At 50.7% G+C, this 19,624-nt stretch overlaps 2 protein-coding genes across 2 annotated transcripts in view; one reads left to right on the plus strand and one right to left on the minus strand.

Moving 5' to 3' along the window:
• The window catches only part of TSPEAR (thrombospondin type laminin G domain and EAR repeats), a 190,748-nt gene that overhangs the window by 155,459 nt on the left and 15,665 nt on the right, over positions 1-19,624 (plus strand). The window contains exons 4-9 of the mRNA XM_044002431.1: positions 110-200; positions 1,232-1,385; positions 3,041-3,172; positions 4,231-4,457; positions 13,306-13,495; positions 14,806-15,035. Of these exons, the coding sequence (XP_043858366.1) occupies positions 110-200; positions 1,232-1,385; positions 3,041-3,172; positions 4,231-4,457; positions 13,306-13,495; positions 14,806-15,035 (1,024 nt within the window). The remainder of the gene's footprint in view (positions 1-109; positions 201-1,231; positions 1,386-3,040; positions 3,173-4,230; positions 4,458-13,305; positions 13,496-14,805; positions 15,036-19,624) is intronic.
• LOC122754228 (cytochrome b-c1 complex subunit 6, mitochondrial-like) lies at positions 9,432-9,712 on the minus strand. The gene has a single exon (XM_044002444.1). It carries the CDS (start codon positions 9,705-9,707, stop codon positions 9,432-9,434), a length of 276 nt encoding a protein of 91 aa, XP_043858379.1. The 5' UTR covers positions 9,708-9,712.

Here is a 19,624-nt window from a genome sequence, read left to right on the forward strand (position 1 = left end):
TCGTTAAAACTGGAATTATTCTGCCCACGAGAAGTGACCCTCTCCTTGGGGGTTGGTGAGCAGGGTCCTGGCCTTCCCCCATTGACACAGCCCCGTTCCCTGCCTCCAGGATTGTTGACACCCCATTTCCAATGGCGCTGACCATGAAGGGGTCCCGGTTTTTCATTGGGAGTCGCCGGAGAAGGAAGGGCACCTTTACCGTGAGTACAGGGTGTGAACTCAGCCCTCCTTCCCTCCTGGTACAGGTTCCGGGGACCTCTTTTTCAAGGTGACCTCCTGGGCCGGAGAGGAAGTGGGGAGCAGTCGGGAGCAGTAGGGAGGGGAGGCTGTGTAAATAAATGCTTCTTGGATGCTCTGTGATGAGGCCACAGGCAGAAAGGGCAGCCCCCGAGGTGGGGCCACTGCAGCATCTCTGTCCTTCCCAAGAATCTCCCCACTATTACCCCTCCCCGCCACTTACCCTGACCCTTGGTCATCAATGCCCAACATGCAGAGGCTTTAGAGAACACTGAAGGAATTTGGACTTTGGGTTGGGAAGCCCTCAGTTCAAATCCTGCTTAGGCGTTTATTAGAATCCTGTGTGATGGGGCAGCTAGGTGGCGCAGTAGATAGAGCACCGGCCCTGGAATCAGGAGTACCTGAGTTCAAATCCGGCCTCAGACACTTAACACTTACTAGCTGTGTGACCCTGGCCAAGTCACTTAAGCCCAATTGCCTCACTTAAAAAAAAAAAAAAAGAATCCTGTGTGACCTTGAGCAAATCCCTTCCCTCTCTAGGCCTCAGTCCCTCCCTTCGTCCAATGGTGTGTGTGTGTGTGTGTGTGTGTGTGTGTGTGTGTGTGTGTGTGTGTGTGAGAGAGAGAGAGAGAGAGAGAGAGAGAGAGAGAGAGAGAGAGAGAGATGGTCTCTAAGGTCCCTTCCAGATCCAAAGTCCTGATCTCCGGGCATCTTCTCTCCCCTAAAGTTGTCTTCCTAGGAAGTTCTTCTAAAGCGCCAGCCTGGGCCTGTCCACCTCCAAGTTAGGGACTAGGAAGCAGCGATAGCAGACCCGCCCCCAGCCCCTCTGCAGTGATTGGCTCTTAACTAAGGACTTTTGTGGAAAGTAAAGACACATTTCTCACGGTCTCCCCTTCCTGCCTTTTGCCCAGGACGGATGGTGGCATTTCCCAGAGACTGGGTTCAGCCTCTTCCCGGGCACCTCTTCCCTGGCACCTCTCCCTCTTTCCCCCAGGGCTTGTTGAGGCAGCTGGTGCTCCTTCCAGGCTCCGATGCCACCTCCCGGGTGTGCCCAAGCAGGACTCCTCAGCTGGCCGTGCTGTCTGTCCCCTCGGTCCTGCAAGACCTCACCGCCACACCAGAAGATGAGGGGCTCCATTATCCTTACGGTAAGACGCTTTCCCCAGGGGTCGCTGTACTGTTTGGGGGCCCTGGGCAGATATCCACGTTCAAAAAGTCCATGGGGATGTCCTCAGCCGTGACGAGGGCAGATGTGGGCAAGGTCACGGCGCAGTCAGGAAGATTCAGAACCCACAACCAAGCCAACCTGGAGGCAGATGCCACGTGCCACATGTCCCCAGGCTCCCTGATGAGCGGACGGCAGTGGTGGCTCAGTGGCTCAGTGCTCAGGTCTGCAGCACATGGGGTGGCCATGGCAGGGTGCCACAAACGCTGGGCAGAGCAGGGCGTGACAGAAATTGGGTGGAGATCTTGGGCGTACCTGATAAAGAGCAGGGCTTTTAGGGGCAAACCAGGCAATGGCATCTGATGCTGTTTGAAAAGGCAGAGATGGTGCCTCGTGACCACAGGATGGCTCCCAGAGAGGGCCGAGAGGAGAGAAGCTGGGAGAGGGTTAGGTGAGGTCAAAACACCGAGGCACAAGCAGTCCAAAACACTGAGGGTGTCCACAGGGAGCGCCAGAGAGTCCCTCTGTCTCCCGCCTTGGTCAGAGCCCAGCCAGGGCTGTGCCCAGTCTTGGGCACCCCATCTGAGGAAGGCCTTTTACGGGCCGGAGACGATCCAGAAGAGAGCAGGCGGGATGGGGAGGGGCAGGGCCATGTGAGGAGAGAAGGGATAAAGAGGCCGGGCTGGCTTGATGCCCAAAGTGCCCTGGGCTGCCATAGGGTGGAAGTGAGCAGCAGGGGTGGGGCAGGGCGGTGGAAATGGAGCCTCTTCCCAGAAGTCCTTTGGTCAGAGGTGAGGCGACCACAGGTGAGGGGACCACAGGTGAGGGGAGTCTTCGTGGAGATTCTGGGTCAGCTACAAGCGAGATCAGCGAGGTCCCTCCAACTCTGATCTGAGACTCAGACTCTGAAAGCCCTCGGGCCGAATCTGCCCAGTTCCTGTGTCTCACGAGGGGTCACCCTTTAGAGGGGGCGGGGTGGGTGCTATGGTCCCTGAGGAGTTCCCCTTTTTAGCCCAGCTCACGTGAAGCGGGCTGGGAGTTGTCCACAGACAGCCCTGATAGGCCTGGAGTGAAGGACATGAGAGTATGGGAACAGGAAGGGATGGAGAGAGGAAGAAGAGGCGTCGATGACAGAGGGGGCACAGTGCCCGACACCTGCCTGCACGCCTGCGGCGCTGGGCCCAGGCAGCCCACCCACCCTCCGTGAACGTCTCCCTGAGACACTCTTGACACTTCTTGGGTTTCAAACGTGACCAGAAATATGTCCTTGACAATCGACCAATCCGTGGTAGCCTGAAAAGGCGTGACCCTGGCAGAGATCACCTCAGGGGCCACGGGCAGCCTCAGACTTACAAGGAGTGCCCAGACTCTGGCCAGCTCAGTGCCCAGTATTGGCATTCCATGTTGATGCTGATGGAGAAAGGGAGGCTCCCAAATGGCAAGTGACTTGGCCGTGGTCTCACAGCTAGTACATGGCAGAGGTAGGATATGAACCCAGATCTTTGAACTCTATCCACTCCCCACCATGACCTCTGGTGTCAGACCCCACACAAATTCATTGCCAAATGTCCTAATTAATTTTGTCTCCCCAAACAGTAACAGGAGACTGATCATTTATTCTCTTGGTCTTGTGTTCAGAAGCTGACATGAAAGTGACCCTGGGCCCTCGTCCTCAATGCACCAGGATGGAAGATGCCCAGTTCTGGTTTGATGCCTCTCGAAGGGGCCTCTACCTGTGTGTTGGCAACGAATGGGTATCCATGATAGAAGGTGAGTGGCCTCAGGGGCACGAGAGCTCAGTCCAGGGGCCCACAGCCTCCATTCCTGTCCAGCCGCATCCTCGGGCAGCCAGAGCAGGCCCAGGGGCCTGGAGATCCAGGGGGCAGTTGCCTAGGAGTAGGGAAAAGAGAAGTCCTTGGCCAGTCTTTGCTTATGGCTCTGGGTTCTAATCTTGAAAACCTGCTGCCTCACTCACCATGCCACCAGTGGTCAGGCCTTCAGGTCCCTCCGCACTCATGTTTGGCCCAGAAGGCTTGGCATACGAATGGCTGTGTCCAGCTAGGTGGTGGAGTGGATAAAGCACTGGCCCTGGATTTAGGGGGACCTGAGTTCAAATCCAGCCTCAGACACTTGACACTTACTAGCTGTGTGACCCTGGGCAAGTCACTTAACCCTCATTGTCCTGCCAAAAAAAAAAAAAAAAGAAAAGAAAAAAAGAGAATGGCTGTGTCCTCTATGTCAGTCTTCTCTCACTCAGGGAGGTTTGCCTGGGGGTGGAGTGGGAGGAAGGTGGCAGTGGTGTGGCCCCCCTGTGCCCAAGTCCCTTCCAAACTGTCATGAAAACAAAGCATGAAAGAAGTTGGGCTCCCTCTTCCCTCCCCCTCCCTCCCTCTGTCTGTCTCTGTATGTGTGTCTGTGTCTCTCTGTGTCTCTGTCTCTGCCTCTCTGTCTCTCTGTCTCTGTGTGTCTCTCTCTCCTCCTATTCTCCCTCCCTCCCTCAGACAAGTTGACGTCATTCCCTCCCCCAGCTCTTTGCCTCTCTCATAGCTCTGAGTGGGAGGCTGCTTCCCTCCTGCCCTCTCCCAGAGATTGCTGCTGCTTGTTCCCACCCAAATGGGCCTCCCCTGGCCCCTGGCACCCCTAGGACCAGCTCCCCTCCCCAATGGCCCCATCCATGAAGACCTCCCCCAGTTTTGCCCGCTTCTGCATTCCGGGGCTGATCACCCTGGTGCCCATTAGGCAGCAGGATTTGCCTCCCAGGCTTATGGGAACCCCCCTACCCCCCACCTCCCATCCCCGGCACTGACTGTTTCTGTTTCTGTTCCAAGCCAAAGTGAAGCTAGACTATGTGGAGTTGCACCAGAGCCTGTCCACACCCTCTGAGACCATGGGCCTTGAGGTCTTTACCATCCCCCATGTGGGGCTTCTCGCGGCTGCAGCCAATCGCCAGGCCAGCTCCACCATCTACAAGTGGGTGGATGGGAAGTTTGTCTCTTATCAGAACCTCCCCACTCACCAAGCCCAGGCATGGAAATATTTCACTATTGGAAAAAAGGTAATAAGACCCTGAGAGACTTTGGAGTTCTCTTGTAACTCAGCAAGAGCCGGGGCCTGTGCCACGTGCAAGGTCACTGCCCGTGGCTGCCTACAGTTTGGCCCAAGACCTGGTCAGTTCAGCAAGGCCTGGGGCGGTATAGTGTTGGGGGTGGGGCACTCACCCTCTGAAGCTGTCTGCCTGGGCAGCTGGCAGGGATGGGACATCCTTGCTAAGAGGACTCCAGAATCAATGTTTCACTAAACTCAATCCCGTCTTGCCTGTAGCTGGCCAGCTGACTTCAAGAAGGGTCACCCCTTCCTTCATTTTCTTTGGGTCAGCATTTCCTTCTTTCCCTTCGTTCTGGTCTCTAGAGCTGCCAAACTCAAAGGGACCCAGTAAGAACACAGAACCAGTTTTCACATCTATTAAGGAAAATATGTTCTGAAGAGACTTCACTGTTCATCTGTCCACGATCTGGCCTTGTCTTCTTGCCCAAGAGAATTCTATATCGGGGCCTGGGTGAGGGGTGTTAATATTTCATCTCTTCTCCCCCTCCTGACCCCATATGGAAACATGAAAATGGAAAGAGAGGTGGCTTAAGGGGGACCTACTGAAGATCAGTCTTATTTTAAATTAAAGTTTACTTTTAAAAATAAAGAAATATTTGTTTTATCTCCCTCCCTTCTGGGGGAAACAAGGCAAAAATCGGCCCTGCCCAAAACATCTGTCTCCGGTGCTTTAGTCCATCATCCCCTGTCAGGAGGTAGGCACCATTCTTCATTGGTCACAGGGATCATCGTGTTGATCAGCGTTCTTCACTCTTTCAAAAATGCTCATTTTTAATGTGGTTAATATGACATAAATTGTTCTCCTGTCTCTGCTGGCTTCACTGCACTGGCCTGTACCAGACTTCCCACATTTCACTGAAACTGCCCCGTTCAGCATTTCTTACAGCACAACAGCTTCTACCACGTTCATGCCCTTCCCCAATTGATGGGCATTCCCTTGCTTTCCAGTGCTCTGCCTCTGCAGAAAGAACTGCTACAAACCTTGCACACATGTGTCCTTTCCCTCTTTCTTTGATCTTTTGGGGGAATATAGACCGACTAGTGGTAGCGTGAGCCCAGAAGGTGAGCTCAGACGCCTCTGTGACTTTTGGGGCACAGTCCCTAATGGCTGGACCACCTCATAATCCTACCAACAGGCTTTTATGACCTCTTTTAATGGATTACAGCTTCATTTTGTCCAGATGCTATGCATGGCCGAAAATATATATCCTCCTTTCTGTTCCTATTCAGTAATTACCCGAGGCCTGCCATCTCTAGCTTTTCTACAAATCCCATTGAGGCCCTCGACTTCTTTTTTGTTTGTTTTTGGTTATGTCTGTCTAGGTCTGAAAGGTGTATTGAGGTCCCCCCACTATCATAGCTTGACTGGCTTTCTCCCTGCAATTTATTTAGCTGGGGGTGGGGGTAGAGAAAGAGTGACAGCTTCATGCTACTCCTTCCACCTTTGGCTACTCAAAGATTTTCAAATATGGAGAAGGCTTCCAAGCTTGATGTTTTCCATTTTTGTCTTATTTATGTTGTTTAAGAGTAAACAGGGGGTCAGCTAGGTGGTGCAGTGGATAGAGCACCGGCCCTGGAGTCAGGAGGACCTGAGTTCAAATCTGGCCTCAGACACTTGACACTAGCTGTGTGACCCTGGGCAAGTCACTTAACCCCAATTGCCTCACCCCAAAAAAAAATTCTTTAAAAAAAAAGAGTAAACAGAAGAGGTGGTTCTTTAGATTTGAGTCCAGACTGACCTACATTCAAAGGTGACATGTTTGACCATGCTAGCCTCAAGTCTTTAGTGTGTGCCCAGCACTCTGCTGGTCCCGGGGCATACAAAGACAAATGGAGGCAGATCCTGCTCTCCAAGAGTTTTGGCTATAATGGGGACATGTCCGGGGGAGTGGCAGTCAGTCCAGAAGTCCCGAGGGCGTCAGTGACCCACTGCTCCTTTCTGTGAGGAATGGTGGCATTGATTGGGTGACAGTTTCCAGAGCAAGAGGTAGAGGAGTGGCAGAGGGGCAGCAGCAGGGCAGGGGCTTTGAACCCACAAACTGAATTCACCAGGAATGGCTCAGGGACAACCCAGAGAGTTCCAGAGGGCTGCCCACAGGCCTGGCTCACGGCCAGGGCTTCCTCTAGGCTTGCGGGACTGGAAGAGAATGGTTGTGGGCACGAGGGAGGGGAGCAGAGGTCCCTGGAACAAGCCTGAGCTCATGGTGATGAGCTCATCTTTCGGCAGGTGATGAGCCACATAGATTGGCTCTCAGCCAAGCTGGGGTCAGCCTCCAGTTCGGTGTCTGCATGGAGAACGAGCTGGGGGGGGGCAGATGACAGGGCGCTTGGGTGGGCTCAGAACCAGCTGGAGGACACCCTCCTCAGAGCTGGGCCCTGTCCTTGGTCTCGTCAGGGCTGCACTGCCGGCAGATGCTGAGCTGTCCCATCAGCCATGGCAGGAAGCAGGGAGGGGCAGCCCTATGCAGGATGGCAGAGGTGGACCCAGAGTTCTCGACAGGCTGAAATCTCATTGAGATAAGGGCCAAGAATCAACTTGTGAGCAGAGAACTTCCTCTGCCAACACGGGCCAACCCGCCTTAGGGAAGAGCCAGGGACGGATGTCAAGGTAGGAAGTGATTTGTCCAGGGTCATACACCCATATGTGGTAAAGGGTCACACTCAGGTGCTCTGGGCTCTGAACACAGCTCAATATAATAGGAGGAAACTTACAAAGAATTGGGTCTACGTTTGGCTTTGGGAAAACACCAGGGATACAAATACAAGGTGGGGTGGAGAGGGGTGGGGCAGGAAGGCATGTGGAAAAGAGCTAGAGGTTTTAGTGGACCCCAAGCTCAACATGAATGTGATGGGGCAGCCGGACAATCTCATGTGACCTTGGGAGGCTTTAATGGAAGCCTTGAATGGAGAGCCAAGGAAGGGCTCATCCTCCTTCCACAGACAGGCTTTCTAACGGAGCGCAGGGAAGGGAGGTTCAGAGAAGGTAAATGATTCGCCCGGTCCGTGGTCACATAGACAATCACCGGCACGGGAAGGATTTGAAGCCAGGGCTCACGATGGGCCTCCGGAAGAGCGTGCCCAGGATCAGCTGGATGGACTGACACATAGCTGGAAGCCCGGCGGGGGTGGGGGTGGGGTGGCTTCTGGAACTTGAAGGGTTCGCTCAGACTTGCCCCCGGGGGACCCGAGTAGGAACTGTGGAGGGAGGTCTCGGCTTCGTGCCCAGAAAACCTCCCTACCAAGCCCAGTCACGGAATCCCAGGGATGGTGAAGATCCCTACGGCACATGGCAGGAGAGCGAGGCCAACCTAGCCTGGAGACTCCGGGGAAGGGGACTCTTCTGCCTCCGCCAGCGGCCTCCTCTCTGGGGGAACGCCCAGGCTTCGGAACCTTCTCTGACTTCCTGCCTAAGTCTCCTTCCTCCCCTTTCCCCGTCGTGCTTCGTCTGCCCTTGGAGCCAAAGGGAGCCTATCTGGCCCCTCTCCACAGCGCTAGGGAGCTCCGGCCTTCTCTTCTCCAAACCGATCCTCAGAAGAGAAGGTGTCAGGGCCCTTCCCGTCCTGGCCTCCTTCCCCTGGACACTCTCCAGCTGGTCACGGTCCTTCCCGAGCCGAACACCCGGAAACACGCCAGGCGGCACTGATGGGGAGAAGGGGCGCGGTTGCCATCCCCTTTTCCCTGGGATCCCTGCCTCTCCTGATGCAGCCCAGGTTTGTTTAGCTTAGCTTTCCTGGCTGCCATACCACAACGAACTCAGTTGCTGCTTGAAGTCCACCATGATCCCGAGATCTTTTTTCAGACAAATTACTCTCTTTCATTCCTTTCCCAGTTGGCTTCTTTTAAAATTATAAAAGTATTTTATTAGCTTCCAGTTACATGGAGAGATAGTTTTCAACATTTGTTTTTGTTTTTGGTGGGGCAATGAGGGTTAAGTGACTTGCCCAAGGTCACACAGCTAGTACATGTCAAGCATCTGAGGTCAAATTTGAATTCAGGTCCTCCTGAATCTATGGTTGGTGCTTTATCCACTGCACCACCTGGCTGCCCCCTCAACATTTGTTTTTATAAGATTTCTAGTTTCAAATCTTCCTCCCTCCCCTCCTCCCCAAGACAGCAAGTAATCTGATATAGGTTATATACATATATATATATATATATATAATGTTATATATATATATATAATGTTATATATATATATAAAACATTAAAGATGTTTCTGCATTAGACATGTTATAAGGGAAGAATCAGAGCAAAAAGGAAAAACCCCCAAAAAGAAAAACAACAGCACCAAAAACAAAAGACATAGTACAGTTCAATCTGCATCCATATTCCACAGCTCTTTTTCTTCTGGATTTGGAGAGCCTTTTCCATCATGAGTCCCTTGGAACTATCTTGTACTGTTGTATTGCTGAGAAGAATCAAGTCTATCACAGTTGATCAGCACACAATGTTGTTGAAACTGTGTACAATGTTCTGGTTCTGCTCATCTCACTCAGCATCAGTTCATGCAAGTCCTTCCAGGTTTCTCTGAAATCTGCCTGCTTATCATTTCTTACAGCACAATAGTATTCCATTACATTCATATACCACAACTTGTTCAGCCATTCCCCAATTGATGGGCATCCCCTTGATTTCCAATTCCTTGCCATCACAAAAAGAGCAGCTATAAATAGTTTTGTACACATGGGTCCTTTCCCCCCCAGTTGGCTTTTTTTCCCCACAGATGACTGGGTTTTATTCCAATGGAACTGCTGTGTGTCACACGGGCTCCAGGCCCAAACCTAAGGCCACAAGGCCTCACGTGAACTAACAGGACACATGGTACAGCAGCGTTTGAGATTCAGGGTGACATGATGGGAAGTGATTTCACTGAGAAGCCCCCAACGGGGCAGAGCCTGGAGCAGCTGACAGCGCATGCAGATGTTTATTTCACACTTTCGAACAGTGTGTGAGCCATGAAGTGGTCTTGGGCGTGCAGGAAGTCAAAGAGTTCCTCGGTGCAGTCCTCCTCGGTGTTGGGGTGCAAAGACACGCAGTCTGTGCAGGTCTCCAGCCACTCGCGTGCCTTCACCAATTTCTGGATCTGTTCACAGTATTCCCTCATAGCGGTCAGGGGCTCCACCAATTCTTGCTCCTCCTCTTCATCTTCCTTCTTGGGGTCCCCATCGTCCAGCATCTTCTTGTCGCTCCCCCACACCATGGCTGGCGTCCACTCCAGCTTCTGTGAGCACAATTGCTCCCTGTGGGCCAAGATGGACTCGCCAGGTCTGGAAGTCCAGTCCCCAGTTGGCTTTTTAAAGAAAAGATTAAGTGTAAGATTTTATATTTATCTCTATTCCAGTTAATCTTTTTTTGGCATGGCCCAGTGTTCTAGGTGCAAGTTGGATGGCGCAATAGATAGATAGAGTGCCAGGCCTGGAATTAGGAAGACCTGAGTTCAAATACAGCCTTAGACACTTACTGGTTGTGTGCCCCTGGGTGATTCACTTAGTCCTGTTTGCCTCAGTTTCCTCCTCTGTAAAATGAACTAGAAAATCACTCCAGTATCTGTCAAGAAAACCTCACAGTGGGGTCACAGAGTCAGACATGACTGAAATGACCAAACAACAGTCTAGGGTGTCATACCATTCCCAGATCCTCCCTTTGTCACCCAATGTGTTCACCGTATGGTCCCTCTTTGTGCCCTCTGTGCCTCTGTCTACGTCATTGGTAAATACGGCCAATGACACAGAGCCAAGCTCAGATTCCTGAAGTGCCCCCAAAGGCCTCTTTGCTACACAGGCATGAGGTCATGGCCACTCAGCTGGTTCTGAAACCGTCTCATGAGCCTGTCCCCTCCCCACATCTCTCTGTCTTTGCACATGCAGAGTGTGAGTGATTGGCAAACATTTTGCCCAAACCTGTAGAGACAGGGCTAGGGCATCCCCTGTCCTCCCGTTTCTTGGAATCTGCCCCATGGAGTTCTGTTTGTATCTCGACTGTTCTTCTTGCCATCTAGTGACTCTTCACAGAGTCTAGTGGTGGCTGGAGGTGGGCGCTCTTCTCCCTCCCCCTGCCCTTTCACTTTAAACCCTTTCAGTTCGATCTTTGAGGTACCAAGGGAGTGCCCACTGGTTGCCAGTCCTTGCTTGCTCACTAAGTGTACTCCATCCCTGGCCGAGAGCCTGATGTCCTAGTCCCAGTCCCTTTGCCAACCATCTGCTTCCCTCTCACACCTGCCTCCCTGGCCATCAGTCAGCAGCAGATAAGAACACCACCTGTGTCCTGGAGGCTTCAGTTTCTTGGCTAGGACTTGTCCAGGTTCCCTCATGCAGCGCCCCTTGTGCCCACGTGAGTCACCAGAGATAGGGAGTCATCATGCACCTGGACAAGTCAAAGGTTCTCTGTCACATCTGGGCCGCAGACCCAGCGGATGAAAGATCCTTCATTTTGGTCCTGCTCTTCTCTCTCTGGCCCTCTTCAGAGGCTCCCCTCCTTCTCCAGCCTTCTCTGCCTCCTTCAAGGACTCCCCAGATGTTCCTCCTGCAGGTGTCAGGCACCTTGGAACCTCTCAGTCAAGGTGTGGTCTGGGAGGAGAAGCCACTCAGACTCTACTCCGCAAATACAGGAGCCAAATGTTTGGATTTTAATTTTAAGATTAAATGCATGGGGCAGCTAGATGGCGCAGTGGATAGAGCACCGGCTCTGGATTCAGGAGTACCTGAGTTCAAATCCGGCCTCAGACACTTAACACTTACTAGCTGTGTGACCCTGGGCAAGTCACTTAACCCCAATTGCCTTACTAAAAAAAAAAAAAAAAAGATTAAATGCATAAAGTTAAAGGTTCAATTTGTAACTGAAAATCTAAATACTGACTTTCAAGCAGCCATCACTGGATTGTGTTTCTCTCGTACCCGATGGTGGATGAGGCTCCTCTTTGCTGATTCTACCTGGGTTGTGCCTCAGTCATAGACGCATTGCTGTCTCTGTTCCTCTGATGTTCTAGGTCATCAAGGGTACACCTCCACCTTTGGCTTGGGCAGGACAGATGGGGGGGGGGGCTCTTATTGGACATTGATCTGATGTGCTGATAAAGGGCAATGGGGAGCCAAGAAAGAGCTTTGAGCAGGAGAGTAGAGTGATTGGCCCGGAGACTGTGAAGTGCTTTGTATCCATGAGCTCATGTGATGCCCTAACCCCCTCGGGGTTGGTGCTTGCCAGTATAATCTCTATTTTACAGATGAGGAAACTAAATCCAAGAGACTTATGCAGGTTGTTCAGCCAGAAAACAGGGGCTTAGACCAGGGTCTTCTGGTGTGGGGCAGTGCTTCACATGATGGAGGAGACCTAAGGGTGTCTGAGGCACCCTGGGAGATTGCAGAGGAAGAAGAGAAAGAGGCAGTGCCCTTGGGCAGCTTCCTTGGCAGCAGAGGGCTAGACTGTGGGCAGGAGGTGTGCCGGGGCTGGGAGAGAAGGGGCAGCTAGCCAGGAGGCCAAGGCTTAGGACTCAGGGAGACAAGGTCAGAGAAGGTCCCCAGGGGCCAGACCCAAGTTCTCAGGTCTTCAAGAGGGACAGTTTTGCTCACTGTCCAGTACAGCATGACCTTGTGGCATCTCGGGTCTGGAATCTGACAGCCTTTGGCGGGTGCCTGGGGCTGTGGTCAGTCAGAGAATTCTGGACTTTCAGCAGCCCTCTGTCTCAGCAGTTTGATACATGGTGTCTTCAGGACATCGAGGAGCAGAGGGGCTAGCAAAGAAAGCTCTAGTTACGAAGTGAAGCGGCTGAGAAGGAGGGGGTGGGAAAGCCCAGAGACTGGTTTTTAAAAGGACATCGTCAGCTATGTCTAGGGCACTGGGAGGAGGCAGCACAGAGAGAGACCGAAGGGGACCTTGCAGATGAGGCAGATGGGGCTGTCAACAGGACTGGGGCACAGGAGGAACGAGGGGTAACCCAGCACCAAGGGCCATAGCCCCTGCCTTGGGACTGGTGTGAAATGGTGCGCGCCCCTGGCAAAATCGTCTGTCCTTCCGTTTGTGTCCTGGGGGTCAGGAGGGACCCCAGAGGCCATCAGGGAGGGCACATGGCTGGCCTGGAATCCCCTCGTCCAGTTTCCCCCAGCCTGAAGCCTCCCCAGCCAATGGCCATTGGGCCCAAAGGGGACAGGTGAGGACTGCAGCTGCCTGTATTTCAATAGAGCTGTTAGCCTGGCTCGGGCGGGGAAGCCCAGCTGTGTCTTTGGAGGCAGGTGGGTGAGGGCCACAGGGGAAGACAAGGCAAGAAGAAAAGATTCCCTGAGCACAGGCCCTGGCTCGCTCTGCCCCAAGGGCTTCACTGCCTAGCATTCTGTGCAAGGCGGGTCTGTCAGCATTTCCAAATCAGGCCCACAAGTTGGCTTGTAACGAGTCCCATGCATCAGGGTGTGACCTGGGCCCGGGGCTCAGCAGAGCACAGCCTCTCCCCCGGGCCAGCGTGCACCCCACCCCCTAAACACACCTCTCCATCTTGCTCTGCCTCTCATGTGTGAGCGCTCGTGTGTGCGTGTTGTGTGTGCGTTCATGCGTGTGTGTGAGACCCCAGAGAAGGCAGAGGGTGTCTTTGCCCACAGGCGGGCACAGGGCAGGCTTCATGGTGGAGGTGGCCCGAGTGTGGAGGGGGAGAGAGAACATCCCATCAAGTGGGCTATGGCCCAGGGCCTGCTGGCTGGAGACCTTGGGCAAAGGAGGAGGGAGGATGCGGACACGGAGTGCCCAGGTGCCCGTCTCAGAAGTGGGGCGGGGTGCTGACAGCGGATCAAACTGCGCTGTGTGCCCCCTTTTAGGTCTTCCTGGCCGTGGCGAACTTTGAGCCGAAAGAGAAGGGTCGGCAGGAGTTCTCTGTCATCTACAAGTGGAGCCCCAGAAAACTCAAGTTTGTCACTTACCAGAGGATCGTCACCCACAGTGCCAGGGACTGGGAGGCCTTTGAGATTTCAGGGGAGACCTTTCTGGCTGTGGCCAACCACCGCGAAGGTAGGACAGCCTCACTCAAACCCCAGAAACCCCTGAGAGCTGGGGCAGGCGTCCTGCTTCCCCTGTCAAGCTGAGAGCAGCCTCTGAGATCATAAAAATACCAATAGTCACAATAGCCAACATTGATAAAGTGCCTCCCATGTCTGGCCCTGTGCTAAGCACTCGACCATGATGATCTCATTTGATCCTCACAACGGTCCTAAGAGGTTGGTGCTAGTGTGATCCGAGTTTTACAGATAAGTGATTAAGGCAAAAAGAAGTGACTTGCCCAGGGTCCTACAGCTAGGAAAGGTCTAAGGCTAGATTTGAACTCAGGGCTTCCTGACTTCAGGCCCAAATCTCTACCTACTGAACCACTTAGCTGCTCCCTCTTTTTATAGATGAAAAAACGAGATTACAAAGCGACTCACTTGAAGTCCTCCACCAAGAAGTCTTGGGGATGGGGGTCAGAGAAGCATCAAAATGACTTTCAGTGTCGCCTAGAAGGGCTATCCTGTGAAGGGGGGGGGGTCAGAAACCCCCTGCTTGAAGCTCAGGACGCCATTCCCAGCCCTCAGCACTGCCCCAAAGATAGGGTAGGGAGCCTGCAGGCCTCCTCAGCGAGGAGTGCGAAGAGTCTGTGGTTGTGGGAGGACCCACAACCCAGGATCAGGACCCATGCACCAGGACCCAGCCTGGGAGCCCCCCTTGTCACATTGCCAAAAACACATAATATTACCGACACCTGTGGGAACAACGTGAGTTGCTTCTGGCCTCAGTCAAAGTCATGACATTCCAAACTGTGGGGAGAAGGAGGGAGGGAGGGCTGAGCTGAACTGAACATCAGTTTCTTGCTGAGGAAACTGAGGCACTCATCACTGTTCATTTCCACTCAACTCAATCGTCCCCTCCCTGATTATGCCAACACCAGGGGGGCCCTCAAAGGGCTTTCTTTCTCAGCAGGGAGGGGCGCTCGTGGTTACAAGACAATGAAACTTGAGGGATGGAACACTAACAGGAGACCAGGGAGGACTCCCCAGAGGAGGCGGTGCTTGAGCGGGTCCTGAGAGGTGGGAAGGACATGGTTAGGTGGGGCCAGGCAGACAGCAGTGAGATGGAGCTAATGTGAACCTGGGCCATTCCAGAGATTGGGGGTGAAGTGGTGGGGGGGCGCACCCCCATGTCTCCACCACTAGGGGAGACAAGGTGGGCCTGCATTAACTCTTCTTGTGAAAACTGTCCTCTTAGACCTCACACCTCTGCAGTCCCCAGCCAGCTTCCTGTGACATCCGTCATCCTCCTCACCCACCTGCCCGACTCTCTCCCTCCAGGCGACAATCACAACATTGACAGCGTCATCTACAAGTGGAATCCGAGATCGGGGTTGTTCGAAGCCAACCAGACCGTGGCCACCTCGGGCGCCTACGACTGGGAGTTCTTCACCGTCGGGCCCTACTCATTTTTGGTGGTGGCCAACACATTTAACGGCACATCCACCAAGGTGTTTTCTCACGCCTACGTCTGGCTCCTTGGCTCCTTTCGGCTCTTCCAGTCTTTCTTGGTAAGGAGGCAGAAGGCAGCCTGTCCCACTCCCATGCCCAGGGTCCCCAGGGTAGACTGCACACTTGACCTTGATCGGACCAGAGAGAATCCAGGCATGCCCATCGCTGACCCAGGAGCTGGCTCTCAGCTTGGAGTGAAATCCCAGGGTGGAGTCCACCTCGGCTTTAGGGGAGGCCTGATGTGTCTGGGCTTCAGCTAGGGCACTTAGATTAGCTAAGTGTCAAGATAAGCCTTGAGGGGCCAAGGAATCAAACAGTCAGCACTTCCCACACCTCTGGGCTCTCCCAACGTAGAGAGAGCTCAACTGTTGTGCTTCTTGTCTGCAGTGTACAAGAATCCTTGCTAATGTTCCTTCTTCCTGGGCGGATGGCTGGCCCAATGGGGCACGGCGCTGTGCACCCCAGGGATTCGGCCCCTGACTGCCGTTGGCTTCACCCTGCTACTTTCCCACTGCCACTGTCTGAGGTGTTTTTTTTTTCTTTTTATGACCTATAGAGACATCAACTAACAAACATTTCAATATGCTAAGAACGAGAGAGGGTTCCAGGAGAAACTGAACATCTGTGAGGCAGAATTTTAAAGTAGAAATTAAAGTTAGCGCAGCCATAACAAAGCTGCCCTGTTCACATCCCCTTCCCACCTTGTTTGCTTCTCTGTATTTTCCAGTGTTTTACTGATGGTCTTCCCCTTACCCCATCTTTCTTTTTTTTAAACCCCATCTTTCTAACTGCCCACTCACACCCCGCCCCCTCTAGATAGAAGCCCCGCCTTGTTACCCATCTGTTCAGTCTGTTATGGGGGAATTGTGGGGGAGTTGGAGTAGGGGTTCTTGGGAATTCCTCTTTAAAAAAATGACACCCAGGGGGCAGCTAGGTGGCTCAGTGGATAAAGCACTGGCCCTGGATTCAGGAGTTCCTGAGTTCAAATCCGGCCTCAGACACTTGACACTTACTGGCTGTGTGACCCTGGGCAAGTCACTTAACCCCCATTGCCCCACAAAAAAAATAAAAAAACAACCAAAAAAATGACACCCTCACACACAAATCCAATTAGAATAAAATAATATTTAATTTGGGCGCTAGAGAAAGGAAACCAAGAGAGAAGTCCTTGGACTTTTTCTCAAGGGGAGAAGGCATGGCACAGAGATGTGGTTCTCTGAGATACCTATCTCCCCAAGCAGGAGGCAGGAAAATACTTTTATAGAGGACGAATGGTGGTCCGATGGGGTGATCATCTGACTGAGGAAGGTTGCCTTATTGGGGGTGATCACCTGAGGGAGGACCGTCCCCCACTGGTGGTGGCTGGGGGAAGTTGGGCGAGAGGTGGCTCCGAGCTCTCGAACCATCTCCGTCCCCTTCATGCGACTCAGGCAGCAGTAATGCCTAATGGGCTTATCTCTCTTGCTTCAAGGTGTGTCTCAGGGAGAAGACCTGTGTCAGCTGGCCAGGTTAAACTTTAATAGTCCTATCCCTGTAACAAGTGGATGGAACAGATCCAGCCCCTGGCCTCAGGGTCTCATTCTATACCTGTCACCCCTGCTCTGCCAAGCTCCATCCGAAGTCCCCTGAGGGGTCTGTAGAGCTGAGGGTCTGGTGTCTTTCCCAGGTGTTTCCCCCTGACATGAGTCTGGGCATAATGAAAATTATTCTCCTGGGTCTTCTCATTTCACTATGTATGCATCGCTCACACTTTCCCGTTTCTCTGAATTTATCACTTCTCATGGCACCATCACATGCCATTATGTTCCTGTGCCACAGTCTTCTCAGCCACTCCCCAATTGACAGGCATCCACCTTGTTTCCAGTTCTTTGCTACAACAACAGAGTTGCTATCAATACTCTTCTACATGTGAAACATTTCCCTCTATCTTTGACCACCTTGCAGTTTATGCCTCCACTGCAAGTATATGTCTGTACTGTACATAAAAAAGGTAGGAATAGTTCAGTGACTTTCTGTCTAGAGCCCCAGTAGTCCAGAATGGTCAAGCCAATCCCCAGCTCCGTCAAGAGAGCACCAGAGGGTTCCCATCTCCCTCCCGACAATTGCTATCTTCCCCCATCATCATCTATGCTAATCTGATGATGAGGTGGCACCTCACAGTTATTTAAATCTTCATTTCTTTTGTGGGTGACTTGAAACATTTTTATATGGTTGTTGATAGCTGGGATTTCTTCAGTTGAGAACTGCCTGTTAGCAAACTGGTCCTTTGATCAGTGGATTTGGAATATTTTTGTATTGATTTTTTAATGTGATCTTTAACAGAGAAATTTACTATTCATTTTCCCCAGTTGTTTCCTTTTTAATTCTAACTGTATTTCCTTGGTTTATGCAAAATCTTTTCAATTTTAAGTCATTGAAATTGTTCATTTTATCTTTGATTACTACCTCTGTCTCTCGCTAAGAATTCTTTTCCTAGTCATAGTTGTAAAAAATATCACCTTTCCTTTTCCTCTTTCACTTTGTTTATGACTATATATATTCCTGCTGAGTTGTTGGATATTTTTAGTAATGTGGAGAAAGGATAATAATGATTTCTGTGGGTTTATTTTATGGCCTATTAATTTAGTGAAGAGACTATTTCTATTAATTTTGGGATTGAACCTCGAGGATTCCCTAAATAAACCAATTATCATCTACAAAAATGCTAATTTTGCTTTACCTTTGTCTAGAGTTATTACCTCAATTTCTTTTTCTTGTCTTAATGACATAGATAGAATTTCTGGAATTATATTAGATAATACCAGAGACAGTGACCATCATTGCTTTACCCTTGCTCACACTGGAAAGGCTGCTAGTGTTTCTTCACTATAAATAATGCTAGTTCTTGATTTTAGATTGAAAGTGTTTACCATCTTAAGAAAAGATCTATTTATTCTTATACTTTCTAGTATCATTTAAAAAAAACAACATTAATGAGTGGGGGCAGGTAGGTGGCACAGTGGATAAAGCACTGCCCTGGATTCAGGAGGACCTGAGTTCAAATCCAGCCTCAGGCACTTGACACTTACTAGCTGTGTGACCCTGGGCAAGTCACTTAACACTCATTGACCCACCAAAAAAAACCTCCCCAAAACATTAATGAGTGCTGTACTTTGTCAAAAGCTTTTCTGCATCTATTCACGTAATCATGTTATTTTTATTGTTAATATGGTCATAGTAGATAGTTTTCCAAATGTTGAAACAACCTTGCATTCCTGGCATAAATTCCACCCAAAGTATTTCATTATCTTTTGAATATATTGCTGTAGCCCCTTTGCTAATATTTTATTCAATTTACATGAATATTCATTAGACGTATGAGTCTATAGTTTTCTTTATTGCTCCTTAGTTTGGGTATTGTGACCACATTTGTTTCATGGAAGGAGACTGGTAGGATTCCTTCTTTCTCTGTTTTTGGCAAACAATACATGTGACATTGGCGTTAAATAACCTCTGAATGTTTGGCAAAATTCTCCTGTGAGTCCATTTGGAACATCTCTTTTTCTTTTCTTTGTGAGTTCACTTATGGCTTGTTCAAATTCTTTTTATGAAATTGGGTTGGGTAAATCTTCTTTTTCTTGTTCTGCAAATCTGGATAGTTCATATATTTTTAATATTCACCCATTTCATTTATCAGTTTTTTGGCATATAATTGGGCAAAATAGTTCATAACAATTTCCTTTATTTCTTCTTCATTTGTTGTGATCTTTTCTTTTCCTTTTTGTTTTGATTTTAGTAAGTTGGCTTTGCAGCTATCATTGCATAGGAGATACCAACCATAGACTAAATAGGTGACTGATCCCAGTGAATTTATGTAACCTAGAAAAATGTTGGTAGTGAGGGGTGTAGTGGCATTTTTCATGGCTCCTGGAGTCTGTGACCTCGTGGACATGGGTCCCTCCCTCTCTATGCCTTGATGGATATGCTTCAGCAAATATTGTGGCCAGGAGCCTCCCAGAGATGGTCCTCAGACGATGGATACCATATCTGTCCAGGCCCATGGTCAGAGCCTTCCTAGTGTGATGTTTAAAATCTTAATTGTGGTCGCCAAAAATTAAAAGGCTTCAGTACCAGTCTTTGGGCATTAAACATTTATTAGAGCATACAGATATTTACAAAGAGTTCAGAAGGTTATGAAAAAGAAGTCCTACCTAGCCTAGAGTTCCAGCTTGGTTGGGTTCTTCCTGAAGTCCTCCTCTACAAGCCTGCTTTAATCAGGAACCCCTTCTCAAGCTGACTGTGAAAGCTTTTTTATAGTTCTGGAACAGAGGTGATCCTTACACACTGCTTCAAGCTGATTGGTTGGCGTCATCCAAAATCCATTGGCTTTGAAGGTGTTCTCAAGTTGAGTTCACAGTCTAGTTTCTGAGAACAATACCTTCTTAAGGGCCAGCCAGGTGTGATTACAATCCAATTAACTTGAAGTAGGCTTAATCAGCAGTCAATCACTCTCACTTGATTCAATCAATCTCAATTAATTTCCAGGTGGGTCTTTGAGTATCTTCTAAATCCCATTATTTCATCACACTAGCTAAGTGTCTTTTCCAGAATTCCAGCTTATCTCTACACTGTGATGATGCATCAGAATAAGACTTGGGGCCGGGGGAGG

Source organism: Dromiciops gliroides, chromosome 4 (genome assembly GCF_019393635.1).
Source record: "Dromiciops gliroides isolate mDroGli1 chromosome 4, mDroGli1.pri, whole genome shotgun sequence".
NCBI classification, from domain to species: Eukaryota; Metazoa; Chordata; class Mammalia; order Microbiotheria; family Microbiotheriidae; genus Dromiciops; species Dromiciops gliroides.

What these genes read in the sequence shown, in the direction of transcription:
- LOC122754228 (XM_044002444.1), bottom strand. Translation starts at nt 9,707, where the DNA reads ATGGTGTGGGGGAGCGACAAGAAGATGCTGGACGATGGGGACCCCAAG.